The sequence below is a fragment of the Ursus arctos genome, unplaced genomic scaffold, assembly GCF_023065955.2.
Source record: "Ursus arctos isolate Adak ecotype North America unplaced genomic scaffold, UrsArc2.0 scaffold_1, whole genome shotgun sequence".
NCBI lineage: Eukaryota > Metazoa > Chordata > Mammalia > Carnivora > Ursidae > Ursus > Ursus arctos.
In genome coordinates, this window is record NW_026622763.1 from 56,118,141 (window position 1) to 56,134,675 (window position 16,535).

Sequence of the window (16,535 nt, forward strand, 5' to 3'; positions counted from 1 at the left end):
GTGGAAATGAATGAATGTTAACAACATGTATCAACGTAGAGGAATCTCACAAATATAATACTTGAGCAAAAGAGGGCTAACACAAAAGAGTACATTTTATATGATTTCATTTATATAAAGTTCAAAAACAGTCAAAATTACTCCTTTCGTGTGAGGGAAGGCAGTGTGCCTGGAAAGGGCATGGAGGGGAGTGTTTCTGGGGTACTGGTAAGTGTTCTATTTCTGGATCTGAATGCTGATTACATGGGAGGTTTTACTTTGTAAAAATTCATTCAGCTCTGCATTTATTTGTCTATATTTTTGAATGTATGTCATACTTCAATATTTTATAAGTAAAATATTTATAAAATCAAACAAAAATAAAGCAGCTATAATAGAGTTTTATTTGGCTGTCCCATCATCATTCTGTTGGGGGAGTAGAGAAGTTGCAGGAACATTATAGTGAAAAGATTTACTGAATATAGGTACCATGATTTTATAAATATCATTCATAAAGAATTTTAGAATAACGATCTCACTTGGAATGCTAGTAAGGGAAGAATCAGATGAAAGGCAGCATCGTATAGTGGTTAAAAGCACAGACTGAAGCCTTATTTTATTTTTTAAAGATTTTATTTATTTATTTGACAGAGAGAGAGACAGCCAGCGACAGAGGGAACCCAAGCAGGGGGAGTGGGAGAGGAAGAAGCAGGCTCCTAGCCAGCAAGCCTGATGCGGGGCTCGATCCCAGGACCCCGGGATCACTCCCTGAGCCAAAGGCAGACGCTTAACGACTGAGACACCCAGGCGCCCCTATTCCCTGGTTTAGATCCTGGTTTTGTAACTTACTAGCTATGAGACCTTGACTAAGTTACTTAACATCTTAGGTTAATATCTGTGCTTTACCTTCCTCATCTATATAATGGGGATAACAGCACCAACCTCATAACGTTATTGTAAGTTAATATACATAAAACACTTAGAACAATGCCTGGCACATGATAATGCTATGTGTTTATTTAAATAAAAAGTTTAAAGTCTGTTTTAAAATACACATTTTAAAATGTTGTTTTGGTCTTTTCAGAGAGCTATTTATATTAGTGCTGTTATAACACATTGGATCATTATTGTTTGCATATCAGCCTTCTTCACTACACTAATCTAGGGTAGGATACTTATTTTATCTCTTTATTTTTATCACTATTGCTATTTAATATTTTGCCACCTCTGACAAGTATTTCCCAAACTGGAAAGCTGGATTTCTAAGCACTTGAGTTTTCTGCATCAATCTTCTCATATATATATTTGTATTTATATTTATATATTTATATATATAAAATTTAGGATTTTTTGTGTATATAAATTAATGTTCATAGTTCATATAAACTAAGGCTTGAGATGGAAAATGTACGAAACGAAATCTGAGTAGCAAATCTAGTTTTTTTCATATTCTTCCTACTCTGTAGAGCTCTTTTGTATGTTTTAAATTTCTTGTATAATGTCGTGTAAAATCTAGGTACCTTGCAAATCTATAGGTTTATTTACTGTTCCGTGTTCTTTTTTATAGTTGTCACATCATAAACTCTATGACACAGTGATAGAATTTTTTTTGTTTTTTTGCTATTTTTATATTTCTGTTAATTCAGTTAATTAACATATAATGTAGTATTGGTTTCAGAGGTACAGGTCTGTCACTCATCAGTCTTATAGAATGCCCAGTGCTCATTATATCACATGCCCTCCTTAATGTCCATCACCCAGTTACCCTATCCCTCTGCCCCCTCCCCTCCAGCAACCCTGTTTATTTCCTGTGATTAAGAGTCTCCTATGGTTTGTCTCCCTCTCTGGTTTTTGTTTTATTTTTTCCTCTCTTTCCCTATGATCCTGTTTTATTTCTTAAATTCCACATATGAGTGAGATCATAGGATTGTCTTTCTCTGATTGACTTATTTTGCTTAGCATAATACTCTCTAGTTCCATGATAGAATTTTTAAAAGTCTTAAGTATTCTTGGAAAGAAGTTAAGAAAAAAAATAGTCATTTATATTTAACCACATATTTACTCTTTCTGTTATTATTTATTCTGTCTTGAAGATTTCAGTTTATATTAAGTGTTGTATTTCCTTCAGCCTGTAGAAATCACTTTAGCATTTCTTACAGTATAGGTCTGCTGGCACCAGGTTCTCTCAGTTTTCATCTGAAAATGTCTTAGTTAACTTTTATTTTTGAAGTATGTTTTCATCAGATACAGAATTCCGTCTAGGTTGACATTCTTTTTCTTCCAGCACTTTAAAAATGTTGTTCAGTTTTTTCCTGGACTTCACTGTTTCTGATGAGAAGCTGGTCATAATTTTTATTGTTATTACAGTATGCAATGTGTCATTTTTCTCTAGATTTAACATTTTCTTTCTCCCTCTTTTTCTCTGTCTTTCTTTTAAATTGCAGTTTGACTGTGATGTGTGTAGTGTGAGTTTCTTTGCATTTATCTTTTTAGTGTCCTCTGGCCTTCTTGAATTTGGAAATGTATGTCTTTCATCATTTTGGAAACTTTTTGCCGTTATTTCTTCAAATATTGTTTTACTCCATTTCCCTCTTCCCCCCCTTTTCCTTTTCCTCTTTTTCCTTTTTCCTTTTGTTCCCCCTTTTCCCATATAGGGACTCTATATGTATGTTATGTATATTATATATATGTTAGTCTTTTGCTATTGTTCCATAGGTCTTTGAAGCTCTGTTTATTTTTTCAATCCTTTTCTCTGCTCTTCAGATTCTATATGTTTTATCGCTTTATCTGTACATTCACTGACATCTCCAGTCTGCCCTTCTGTTCATTCAATGAATTTTTAAGAGTTTTAATTATAGAAGTTCCTTTTTTTTTCTTTTTACAGTTTCTGTTTCTCTGCTGAGATTTTTTTCTTTCTCACTGGGAACATAGTTTCCCTTTTGTCCTTTAACATAGTTATAGTTGTTTTAAAATGGTTGTGTGCTACTTCCAGTGTCTTAGATCTTCTTAGGGTCGGTCCCTATTTATTGCCCTTTCTCTTGATTATGGGTTACAGTTTCTTGTTTGTGTCTAGTAATTTTGGAGTACATCTTGGACAATGTTAATGGTCTATTGTAGAAACTCTGTATTCTATTATGTTCTTCTGAAGGAGCTCTATTAATTTTTTTAACGTCAAGTAATTAACTTGACTATTCTCAAATTCCCATTTCCCTTTGTGGTGGTGAGCAATCGAGTTCTTTTAAGCTTAGTTCGGCTGCTTCAAGTCCGGTCCATATGTGTGTAATTCAAGGTCAGCCAGGCATTTGAACAGAGTTTATACATACATCACTTTCTGACTCTCCTTTTCTGGGATTTCTCTATACTCTTCCCAGATGTTGTGTTCACTGCAAACACTGCCTCCTGTTTTTTTAAGATAGGAAGACAAGAGATTTTCTGTATTTTTGTTTCCTTTTATGGTACCAGCTGGGCTATCCCTCAGTCTAAAACCTGTTTTAAAAATAAAAAAAAAACTCTGGAAACCCATGTAATGCTGTTTCCTTTTTATAAGTGTATCACACGCCCTACCCCCTATTATTGCCTGCTTTTGTCTGTCTGTACTGCCTTCAGAGTTGTGTTTTGTTTTTGTTTTTGTCAAGAGTTTATGGTTATATGTGTGTGGGGGGGGGTTTGATGGGAACTACTTGACATTACAAAGCTAATGATAGAAACTACTTGACCATTACTAGAAGCCAAAGCTAAGATTTAAATTTAAATGAAGATTCCTTACTCTAATGTTTTATCTTCTTTATAATCTTAGGTACCCTCTTAGTGGTATGATTTTACCAACTTTTAAAGACTGGATCCAAAATACCCTTGGAGTAAGTCTGGAGCATAAAACTACCTCTAAAGTAAGCAAATAAGAATGGTTACTAATATATTCAAGTCTGTGTGGGTGTGTTTTTGTGTGCTTGGACATGTGTTTAATCCCAAATCAGTTAGATTTATCTTTGTAATTTGTTATAATTGCTTTAATGCATTTGTTGTGATTTTTTTTTTTTTTGTTAAGAAATTTACTGGTTTAATTGGCCTTGCTAGTTTTTCTAGGGATGACTTTTCAGCATCACAGATCTAGATCCTAATCTCAGAATTTATCTGAGATTTGTCTGGTAAACTTTTTATCTTCTCTGAGCCTCAATTATCCTAATTTGAGAAATGAGAGCAATAACTGTTCTACCTTTCATAGGGTGGTAGTGAAGTGCAAATGAACTAATTCTGTGGGAAGACTGTTACAAAAGTATTATAAGTTGCTATTAATGTTAGGATATTTAATGGACTGACAGTAATCCAGTATTAATATAGGATAATTCAAAATAAAAATGTAATATTACATTTAATATCAAAGCATTTAGAATATTAGAAGACTTACAAAAAAGTAAAAATTTGATTAAGATATGAGTGATAGTTTGTTCATGTAGTTTCACTTTTCTTAAGCTGGGGTTAAAAAACTTTAAACTGTATTCATATCAAACTAACAAAATAGCATTTCTTTATGTTATTATGGGTTTTTTAATTTATTATTTGCTATGGCATGGTATTTTGCATGTCCCTCTAAATTGGATATAAGTTCTGTAAGTGCAGGGACTGTGGTTTATACTATATTCTCTACTGTATCCAACATGTTATTAAGGACTATAGGTATTCAGTGAGTATTTGTTTAGTTTATTTCTAAGTCCACAGTTACATTTTGTTATACTAAGTAAATTATGTTAATAACTAATTCTTACCTCTCCTAAACCAAAGTTTTTCAACTTTTCTTAAACGATTTCTTTTTTTTTATTTCCTTAATTCTTTCTTTTGACTATTTGTAGTTACTTTTTTTTTACATTGATGCAATCTGTATACCATACTCAGAAATTTCACCAGTTTTACATGCACTTTTTTTTTTCTGATTTTGAGCCCTTTCAGATTTTTAATAACAAAATAGTAATATGTATGTTTTGTTGGGGTTCTTATGGTCATTTCTTTTCATTATAGCATAAATTCCTTGATGTCAAGATTTTTTTCCCTGATTATCTCACTGATGTATCCCCAAGGCCTAGAATAGTGCCTAGCATATAACACACACTCAATAAATATTTCTCATATAATTGAATATTAAATACAGACCCTTTAATAAGATAATAACACTATATAAATATCATATATATATTTTTTACACATTCTTATATTTTCTTTTTTCCATAGGAGTTTTTTGTTTTTTTTTAATAGCAGATTTGATTTGGCCAGACTCTTCTTATATGGTAGGCAGGTTTTCGGTGCTTTTCACAAAAATTATGACATTTAACCTTTGTTCCTTATGGTGGCTGTATAAATTTAGTGGTGATGATCTCATTTAACAGATGAAGAAGCCAAGGCCCAGAGAAGTTGGGTGACTTCCCCAGTGTTGCATAGCTTTAAAGATTTTTTTTTCCAGCTTACCTATTAGTTGAAATTAAGTATCAAATTGTAATTATGTTATGAGTTTTAAAGCAGTTCTGTGAAAATGTACCTATTACTTATTATGAGGTTTCTTGTTGATCATTTTAAAATAGTAATTGAAGTATAAGAAATGGTAAATTTTATCTACAGGTGAAAACGTAGATGATGAAAAAAGTTAAGTAGCTTTCCCCCAGTTTCCTTGATCTAAAATGAAAATTTGAGACTTTGCCATCTTCTCTGTTCTTGATTGCAATCTTCAGAAACAAAAAAAAGTGGGCCATAGATGCAAAAGAGGAAGAAACATATGGCTTCTATAACTTATTTTACAGAATGTGATTAACCAGACCACTTATAATTTATTATTGTCACAGAGTTGGTTTCCATATGTGTTACTTGGTATTTTCTCATGCTTTTGTCTCAATTTGGATATTAAAAGTTTACATTTTATGGTCACTCTCCCTAACCAGGTATTCAAAATTTATTTTCTAGAAATAAGTCAAAGAAACCAATTTTATTTTCTAGGCATCCTTAAATCCAAGTGATACACCTCCTTCTATTGTAAATGAAGATTTTCTTCATGACCTTAAAGAAACTAATATTTCATATTCACAAGAAGCAGATGATCGAGTATTTAGAGCTCATGGTAAGCAACTTTATATAAGCACTATTTGATTTTAATTTTAAAATTTCCTATAATTTAAGATGTTTCTACATGTTCTTTTTTAAACCGCAAAACAGGTCATTGTCTTCATGAGATATTTTTGCTCAGGGAAGGAATGTTTCAGCGAATTCCTGATATAGTTTTATGGCCAAGTAAGTCCTTTTTTTCCTTTGTATCATTAATTTAGTATTGTGAAATCTTAAATAAATTTGGTATTGGAAATATGTACTTCAAAACATAGGAGTTGTAAAAAGTACAGGTAGCCATATTTTTAAATTTTACCAAAAGTCATATAATTCTTTCTTGATCTGATCATCCTGAACTGTTGGTTTTCATGATTGATTTTGCTGTTGTTGACAAAACTTCATTTAAAATGTTAATATCATATTGGGAGGTCAGTTAAAAAATGATTTGTGGTTAGTTTGAAAGCTTAATGAAATTAGTATCGATCAATGATATATTCAGAGGTAGAGAAACTCTTTATTGATTCCTGCAAATTCGTTGCAGTAATTTGTTGATATCAGCTTGTGGCCTAAAAAGCATTATGTCCAAATGGTGAAACAAGTTGTTTAAGATACCCATTGTCTTCGATATAAATAATTAAATTCTGAAAAATTAATATCATTCATGATTTTGGCTTGAGATAGAGGATAGATGAGCTTTGTGTTGTTATTTTGCTCTTGCTGATGATTAGGCAGTCAGTATGTTTATATATGTGATTTTATACCTATCTCTTTTTGTAGAAAATTTAAAGCGGAATTGGTATATTGTACCTTACTGTCCATAATTACCATTTAAAAAAAGTTCCAGCGATCTGGTCCTTTTTCCTCTTCAGATTCTATTAAAGGAGTAGATGGGGTTTATTTTTAAAAAATTGGCTCATCTGTTTTTAGATATGATCCCTTTACTTTACAGGGAGTATCTGAAGGAGAAAATCATACTTTAATATAGAGGTAGGAGGGAGGTGACATACACGGGAGGAAAATCCAAGAGCATATATATGTAGCTGAGATTAAATTACTTTCCTGATACTTGTGGTGTATATTCTCCAGTATTCTTTTAGTAGCTTTAGGCTACTTCTTTTTTTTTTTTTTTTTAAGATTTTATTTATTTATTTGAGAGAGAGAGACAGCCAGCAAGAGAGGGAACACAAGCAGGGGGAGTGGGAGAGGAAGAAGCAGGCTCCCAGTCGTCAAGCCTGATGTGGGGCTCGATCCCAGAACGCTGGGACCACGCCCTGAGCCCCCTGAGCCAAAGGCAGACGCTTAACGACTGTGCCACCCAGGCGCCCCTAGGCTACTTCTTTAGCAAGATTTGGGGAAGATACATTCCATTTTTTTACTGGAAAAAATGAAAGCAAAATTAATTAGTTTTCATTTCCCATAGGAAACCTTAATAGACTATCTTTTGATATATCTTGAGTAGAACTTCAAGCGTGCCTTCTAGGTATTTTCTTCATGTGTCTGACTATTAAAATACTGAGAAATTACCATAATGAAAATGTAGGTTTTGCTTTAGGAAATATAAATATTTCTAAAGATCCAGATTTAGGAAACATGCAGAATTAGTCTGTTGTTGCACAGTTTTCTTTGTTCTGTAAAATCCTTCCTATTTGGCAGTTCCCTCAAAACCTTGTGCTTTTTTTTTTTCCATATCAGTTTTCAAATCAGGCCCGTATCAATGCATAGCTGGATTTTTGTTAATAGCCTACAAGGTTCTCTCTTATGCTTCAAGTTTCTTGTTCCTCCAAGCCTCCCATATACTCTTGAGAGGTTAGTTTTTCTAAAATATTCCCTTTACCATCATGTTCCATACCTCAGGAGTCTATATGAATAGTGTATGGGTGCCTGAATCAAGTTTATACTTTTATTCTGTTGAATCTTCCAGTATAATGACACCTTGGAAATAGTTGTGTTTTGGTTCCCCCCGCCCCCACCGCCCGCCGCCCAAGAGATTATCAGATCTCTGAGACCTTTATTTAACTTTAATGTAAATTTTCTGTTGGTGATAAAATTCAGGTTTTTTCTTTGCAAAAGGGCAAGTTTTGAGACGATATGGCAATTGAAGACAATGGAGTATTCCACAGAGTGAAGGTGGCTGTCTCGTCTTGCAGTTTGAATATACACACACACACACACACACACACACACACACACACTCCTCCCACATATATATACATGTACCTAGGAGATCTATCCTTGTAGATGTCTTTAAGTCTGGCTATAATTTGAATCTGAATTTTATATTTGCTCCAATAGGATGTCTAGGGCTTGTCTAAGCATAAGAACTTGTATGTAATTTTTATGATTTGGAGTCATCCTTAAACCAGGATTTGTCACCACCATGACCCTTAACACAGTGTGACTATCTCTGCCTTTCATTTAGTTTGGACAAGTAGTCAGTCACTCATATATGTTGTCTGTGGTAAGTATGCTTATAAAAATAAAGTCTCTTTTAACAATTACGTATTTTAAAATCATTTCACTTATTAAATTTAGTATTTATGCATTATTCTTAGCTGTTTAAATACCAAAACTTTAGGCCTGTGAAAATATGTGCTAGGTACTGTTCTAGGTATTGAGGATGAGCTGTGAACAAAACAAAAATCTGTTCTCAGGTGCCATACAATTTAGTGAGGAAGGAGACAGAAAAAAGAGCAAATAAATATACAGTGTATTGAGTGGTGATAAGTGCTAGGAAGAAAAGGCAGTAAGAAAGTAGAGAGCTGTATAGGTGAGCAGTGGGATGAGGGAGTGCTGTGTCAGATAACATGGTCAAAAAAATCTTCTGATTAGGCGACAATCCTAGAAGTAGTTTTGCCTTGTTAAAGGATTTTAACAGTCATGTTTGGGTATTTTATTAATTATTAATCAACTAGTATTCCACTTAGTAAAAAATTTTTACCACAGATAGTAATTTTTATAAGCTTAATCTGAAAGCTTAAAATGGATTTTCATTAAAAATTGGAATAGTACAAATAATATATTCTAGTTTTAAACAAACCAGAGAATGATAACTTTTATGACAGTATTTTTACTTTCATAAATGGATAGTCACTTGTATGGTTTACATCCTTAAATTTCCCTTTCAAGCCCTTAGCAAGGTAATACTGGATTTTTGCATAGTTTCCTTGCCTCAAGTCTTTTTCTCTTCTTTGCCATTCCATATTATCAGGAGATTTATTTTTCTCAGATAGTTTCTTTGCCATGTGAATCTGTGGCTTAATGCTCTATTGCTAGTCAAATTGAGATTTAGCATCTTGTGTCTTGTATTTAAAATCTTCTGTTGTCAGGTTTTTGATACTCATATAGCTTTTACTCTGATAAAGAGTACTTTAGTTGTGTACAATAGAAAGGAATATATGTAGCACATTATATATAACATTTAAAAATTTGTTTAAAAAACAGAATAAAGAATCCTCAATGGCTGCAAAAATTAGTGGGTGAAAGTATGATGAGAAACGTATTTAGAATAACTATCTCCCCACAAGATACTTATTAATTGTAGTATTCTTATAGTAGAAAAACCTGGCAGATACTTTATAACCAAATGATGAAAGAAATGAGACCTATGTACATCATGTTCCTCCAGATGGAACTCATGAAGAAAGGCACATCACTTCTGTGGAATTCCTGCCGAAATGTGTAACCTGAATTTAATAATGAGGAGGCAGAAACCCAAATTGAGAAATACTTTATGAAATAACCGACCAGTGCTTTTCGAAAGTGTCAGGGCCATGAAAATAAAAAAAATAGACTGAGGAACTCTCTCAGATTAAAGAAGAGTAAGGAGGGGTGCCTGAGTGGCCCAGTCGGTAAAGCATCTGCCTTCGGCTCAGGTCATGACCCCAGGGTTCTGGGACGGAGCCCCCACATCAGGCTCCCTGCTCAGTGGGAAGCCTGCTGTTGCTGCTCTCCCTGCTTGTGCACTCTCTCTCTCATTCTCTGTCAAATAAAATAAAATAAAAAAATAAAGAAGAGTAAGGAGCTGTGACAACTAAATACTGTGTGTGATTGGCTGGTCCAGAAAAGGGGACATTAGTGGAACAATTGGCAAAATTTGAATAAGGTCTGTAGATTAGTTAAGAGTATTATGTAATAGTAAATTGCTTGGTTTTGATAATTGAAAATGTAAGATGTTAATATTTATGGCTGCTTAATGAAGGAAATTCTTTGTACCTTTTTTGCAACCTTTTTATAAGTATGAAACCATTTCAAAATGAAAAGTTAAAAAAATAATAAATATTTTGTTTTAATATAGCTTTTTAATGTGTGTTAATGAGTGAATAAATGAAGAAAAAGTTTAGACACTAAAGAACTTCATGGACCCTTACTTTGCAGGGTTACCCAGATTCTATTTGTATCCCTGTGATTAATTTATTTTCCCTTTTTTTTCCAACAGCATGCCATGATGATGTAGTTAAGATTGTGAATCTAGCATGCAAATATAACCTTTGTATCATACCAATTGGTGGTAGGTATTATGCCTTTTGAATTTTAATATGATGTAAATGTGTTTCTTATTTTTATTTTTTTAATTTAAATTATTCATATTCTAAATATTTGTGCCATCCCATTGAAAGCAAGCATTCTTGTAATTTTGATATGGTTATTCTGAAAAATTTGTTTTATGCTGCTCATTTTTGAGTAGATCTCTCTGTCTACACTGTTTGAGACATGTTGTTCGTGGGTTCTTTAACATACAGATCCTAGTTGACGCTGTAACTTAATGCTTAAATAAGAAAATCTTCCCACTTTAGTAATTACTTTATAACCTTTATCTTTATGGAGAGAATGTTATTTTTCAGAGGCTAAATGTACCCAATATACACTTTTGAGAAGGAACACTATGCAGTGTGAAAGATCAACTAGGACAGTGATGACCAGATCAGTAATACATTTTAATGTGGAAAACTAACATTGCTTTGCATCTTAAGACAAATTTGATATCTTGATCTTTTATCAACCACATTCTTTTAATAACCTACACAAGCCAAAGGAAATTGCCTTCACTGATTGAATTAACATTGATGGAACAGAAGTGGGACCCCAAACGAATCAGGAACTCCAGATTCCTTCTTCAGCTGATACTTTCAGTTGAATTCATGAAAAAAAAAAAGGCACTACAGTGCCACTTTTAGTGAAATATTTTTCTGACTTCAAATGACTGTGACAAGCAAATAGTGTTTACTGATACAGGCATGTTCTTAATTGACAGTTCACAGTCTTTCATCTTGTAAAAGTAAACTGAATTTTGTAGATCAGCACCTCCTGTAAATTTTACTTGTATCAAGAGTTTTCTATGCAAGACACATGGAAATACCAATTAAGGATTTACTCTGATATATGGTAATACAGATGGTTAAGGACTAAACGGTATTATTTTATGTTGGTATCAAGAAAACATTTTTCCTTTGATAACAAATGTTCAAGGAAAACAGGAGTACATTGTTTATATACTTGTATATATTGTTTATTCTATATTAAAATCACCTTTTCATCATTAACACATAAATTTGTTTGAATATTATATAATCTGGGCAATTTTAACTTTTTTATGTTCTAATTTATTGAAGTCTTTTTGTATGACAATATATTATTTCAAATGATAAATGAATCTCATAGCTAAGGTAAGGTGTCTTTAGTTGAAATAGGAAGGGTATTTTTTTCTTTTAAGCAATATCTCCAGAGTAATCATTAGTTTAGAATTTTTCTAATCATGTTTTTGGAGTTTCACAAATTGCTAGGGGCGTCACTTGAGTGTGCCCAGGGGATGGAGCCATATCCCATTGCTTTCAGATCCATAATATTTCTTCATTTTGGCATGCAGCATAAAATAAAGGTGAGTTTGCTTTTAGTGTGTTAGCATTTGCAAATTACATTTTGCAAAGTAGAAATAGGTATTACTTTTCTAGCGGGCCTGCTTGTGTACTTTCTATTAGGGATTTGCCCTAGAAGTGCCCTAAAAAATAAAATATTAAAATTTTTTCCTATTTTGGCAGGAGGAACAAGTGTATCATATGGCCTAATGTGTCCTGCAGATGAGACAAGAACAATTATTTCTTTGGACACTTCACAAATGGTATATGATAATTTTAGACATGTTTGAAGATAGTGTTTGGTTTAAAAAAACTCTTTACGGCTCAGTCTTAGTTGTCATTAAAAAGGTATATTTTCCATTTTGTCTTAAATTTATTTTATCATTATATTTTACCATTGTCTTCAGGTCTCAAAAAGCTAAGTTTACGCATACTCAGGTACATATCTTGGTAGTTTCTACCAAATTGGCCTGAGAAATTGATAACTTGAGAAGTGTGTGTTGGAATAGTGATACAATAGATGACCTGATTTGTATTGTTAAAAACAAAACAAATATTATTAGTTAAGGTTGATTTGAAACACCAAGACTTGTCCCCCAAATTTTCAATGCTGTTGCATTTTTGCTTGTGGAAGAGTGGAGAGCAAACTATTTTTATCATAGGATTATTTTGTGACCTTTTGGCTCGCTGTGGTCTAAGAGTTGGACATTGTGCCATGTTAAAGCTTTGTTTTGGGTATGAACTTAATCTTTATATAGTCAACAATATTTGTGGTTGCATATTCCTTCATTGCTATAAAAAGTTTAAGATTTATTTATTATTTATTTTATTAATTTGACTTTTTTTTTCAAAACCAAAGTAGAGAGAGTAGTATATCCCTTTTCTAGATTAAGTAATTATTGACTTTTTATCATATTGCTCTATCTTTGTCTCTCAACTATTTTTTAAATTTTTATTTAAATTCAATTAATTAACATAAAATGTATTATTAGTTTCAGTGGTAGAGGTCAGTGATTCATCCGTCATTCATACTACCCAGTGCTCATTACATCACATCCCCTCCTTAACGTCCATCAGCTAGTTACCCCTCCCCCCACCCCCTCCCTTCCAGGAATCCTCAGTTTGTTTCCTATGATTAAGACTCTCTTATGGTTTGTCTCCCTCTCTGATTTCATCTTGTTCTATTTTTTCCTCTCTTTCCCTATGATCCTCTGTTTTGTTTCTTAAATTCCATATATGAGGGAGATATTATGATAATTGTCTTTCTCTGATTGATTTATTTGGCTTAGCATAATACCCTCTAGTTCCATCCACATCGTTGCAAATGGCAAGATTTTGTTTTTTTGATGGCTGAGTAGTATTCCGTTGTGTATATATATATATTTGACATCATCTTTAGCCATTCATCTGTCAGTGGACATCTGGGCTCTTTCCATAGTTTGGCTATTGTAGACGTTGCTGCTATAAACATTGGGGTGCAGGGGCCCCTTTGGATCACTACATTTGTACTTTTGGGGTAGATACCTAATAGTGCAATTGCTGGGTCCTAGGGTTGCTTTATTTTCAGCTTTTTGAGAAACCTCCATACTGTTTTCCAGAGTGGCTGCTCCAGCTTGCATTCCCACCAACAGTGTAGGAGGGTTCCCCTTTCTCTGCGTCCTCGCCAACATCTGTTGTTTCTTGAGTGGTTAATTTTAGCCATTCTGATGGGTGTGAGGTGGTATCTCATTATGGTTTTGATTTGTATTTCCCTGATGCCAAGTGATGCTGAGCATTTTTCATGTGTCTGTTGGCCATTTGTATGTCTTCTTTGGAGAAATGTCTGTTCATATCTTCTACCCATTTCTTGATTGGATTATTTGTTTTTTGGGTGTTGTTTCATAAGTTCGTTACAGATTTTGGAACTAGCCCTTTATCTGATGAGACATTTGCAAATATCTTCAGCCATTCTGTCGGTTGTCTTTCGTTGTTGTCGACTGTTTCCTTTGCCGTGCAAAAAGCTTTTTATCTTGATGAAGTCCCAGTAGTTCAGTTTTGCCTTTGTTTCCCTGCCTATGGAAACATGTCTAGCAAGAAGTTGCTGCAGCCGAGGTCAGAGAGGTTGCTGCTTGTGTTTTCCTCTAGGATTTTGATGGATTCCTGTCCCACATTTAGGTCTGTCCTCCATTTTGAGTATTTTTGTGTATGGTGTAAGGAAATGGTCCAGTTTCATTTTTCTGCATGTGGCTTGTCCAGTTTTCCCAACACCATTTGTTGAAGAGGTTGTCCTTTTTCCATTGGCTATTCTTTCCTGCTTTGTCAACGATTAGTTGACCATAGAGTTGAGGATCCATTTCTGGGTTCCCTTCCACTGATCTGTGTGTCTGTTTTTGTGCCAGTACCATACTCTCTTGATGATTACAGCTTTGTAATAGAGCTTGAAGTCCAGCATTGTGATGCCACCAGCTTTGGTTTTCTTTTTCAACATTCCTTTGGCTATTTGGGGTCTTTTCTGCTTCCATACAAATTTTAAGATTATTTGTTCCAGCTCTGAAAAAAGTTGATGGTATTTTGATAGGGATTGCATAGAATGTATAGATTGCTGAAGGTAGCATAGACATTTTAACAATACTTGCTCCTCCAATCCATGAGCATGGAATGTTTTTCCATTTCTTTGTGTTCTTCCTCAATTTCTTTCATCAGTGTTCTGTAGTTTTTAAAGTACAGATCCTTTACCTCTTCGGTTAGGTAGGTTTCTTATGGTTTTTGGTGCAATTGTAAATGGCATTGATTCCTTAATTTCTCTTTCTTCAGTCACATTGTTAGTGTATAGAAATGCTACTGATTTCTGTGCATTGATTTTATATCCTACCACTTTGTTGAATTGCTCTTATGAGTTCTAGCAATTTTGGGGTGGAATCTTTTGGGTTTTCCACATAGAGTATCATGTTATCTGCGAAGAGTGAGAGTTTCACTTCTTCTTTGCTGATTTGGATGCCTTTTATTTCTTTTTGTTGTCTGATTGCTGAAGCTAGGACTTCTAGTACTGTGTTGAACAACAGTGGTGATAGTGGATGTCCTTGCCATGTTCCTGACCTTAGGGGGAAAGCTCTCAGTTTTTCCCCATTGAGAATGATATTTGCTGTGGGCTTTTTGTAAATGGCTTTTATGATATTGAGTTATGTTCCCTCTATCCCTACACTGTGAAGAGTTTTAATCAAGAAAGTATGGTGTACTTTGTCAAAAGCTTTTTCTGTATCTTCTGAGAAGATCATATGGTTCTTGTTCTTTCTTTTATCAGTGTAGTGTATCACACTGATTGATTTGCAGATGTTGAGCCAACCTTGCAGTTCAGGAATAAATCCCAGTTGATTGTGGTGCTTAATCCTTTTAATGTACTTTTGGATCCTGTTGGCTAGTATCTTGGTGAGAATTTTTGCATCCATGTTCATCAGGGATATTAGTCTGTAGTTCTCCTTTTTGGTGGGGTCTTTGGTTTGGGGATCAAGGTAATGCCAGCCTCATGGAGTGAGTTTGGAAGTTTTCCTTCCATTTCTATTTTTTGAAACACTTTTTTGAAACATTTTTTGAAACAGCGGAATATGTATTAATTCTTCTTTAAATGTTTGGTAGAATTCCCTTGGAAGCCATCCAGCCCTGCACTCTTGTTTGTTGGGAGATTTTTGATTACCGCTTCCATTTCCTTGCTGGTTATGTGTCTGTTCAGGTTTTCTATTTCTTCCTGTTTCAGTTTTGGTAGTTTATACATCTCTATGAATGCATGCATTTCTTCCAGATTGCCTAATCTGTTGGCATATGGTTGCTCATAATATGTTCTTAAAATTATTTGTATTTCTTCGATGTTGGTTGTGATCTCTTTTCTTTTTGATAAGTCTGGCCTGGGGTTTATCAATTTTATTAATTCTTTCAAAGAACCAGCTCCTAGTTTCGTTGATTTTTTTCTGCTTTTCTTTTGGTTTCTATTTTCATGATTTCTGCTCTACTCTTTATTATTTCTCTTCTCCTGCTGGATTTATGCTTTATCTGCTCTTCTTTCTCCAGCTCCTTTAGGTGTAGGGTTAGGTTGTATATTTGAGACCTTTCTTGTTTCTTGAGAAAAGCTTGTGTTGCTATATACTTCTCTCTTAGGACCACCTTTGCTGCATCCTAAAGGTTTTGAATAGTTGTGCTTTCATTTTCTTTTGTTTCCGTGACTTTTTTTCTTTAATTTCCTGGTTGACCCACTCATTCTTTAGTAGGATGCTCTTTAGCCTCCATATATTTGAGTTCTTTCCAAATTTCCTCTTGTGATTGAGTTCAACTTTCAAAGCACTGTGGTCTGAAAATATTCAGGGAATGATCCCATTCTTTTGGTATCAGTTGAGACCTGATTTGTGACCCATTATGTGATCTATTCTGGAGAATGTTCCGTGTGCACTCGAGAAGAATGTATATTCTGTTGCTTTAGGATGGAATGTTCTGAATATATCTGTGAAGTCCATCTGGTCCAGTGTGTCATTCAAAGCCCTTGTTTCCTATTTGATCTTCTGCTGAGATGATCTGTCCATTGCAGTGAGTGCAGTAAGTGCAATACTATTATTGTATTATTATCAATGTACTTCTTTGATTTTTGTTATGAAT

The 16,535-nt window shown here is 33.9% G+C and overlaps 1 protein-coding gene across 15 annotated transcripts in view; it reads left to right on the top strand.

The window, feature by feature from the left end:
- AGPS (alkylglycerone phosphate synthase) overlaps positions 1-16,535 on the top strand; it is a 203,268-nt gene that overhangs the window by 106,596 nt on the left and 80,137 nt on the right. For 14 of the 15 annotated variants that reach the window (XM_048214157.2, XM_044381449.3, XM_026492470.4 and 11 more), the window contains 5 exons: positions 3,776-3,866; positions 5,959-6,079; positions 6,175-6,249; positions 10,499-10,570; positions 12,099-12,178. In XM_048214157.2, coding sequence (XP_048070114.1) covers positions 3,776-3,866; positions 5,959-6,079; positions 6,175-6,249; positions 10,499-10,570; positions 12,099-12,178 — 439 coding nt within the window. Of the gene's footprint in view, positions 1-1,079; positions 1,146-3,775; positions 3,867-5,958; positions 6,080-6,174; positions 6,250-10,498; positions 10,571-12,098; positions 12,179-16,535 lie in introns of those variants that run through there. The other variant, XM_057318833.1, reaches the window with a different exon arrangement.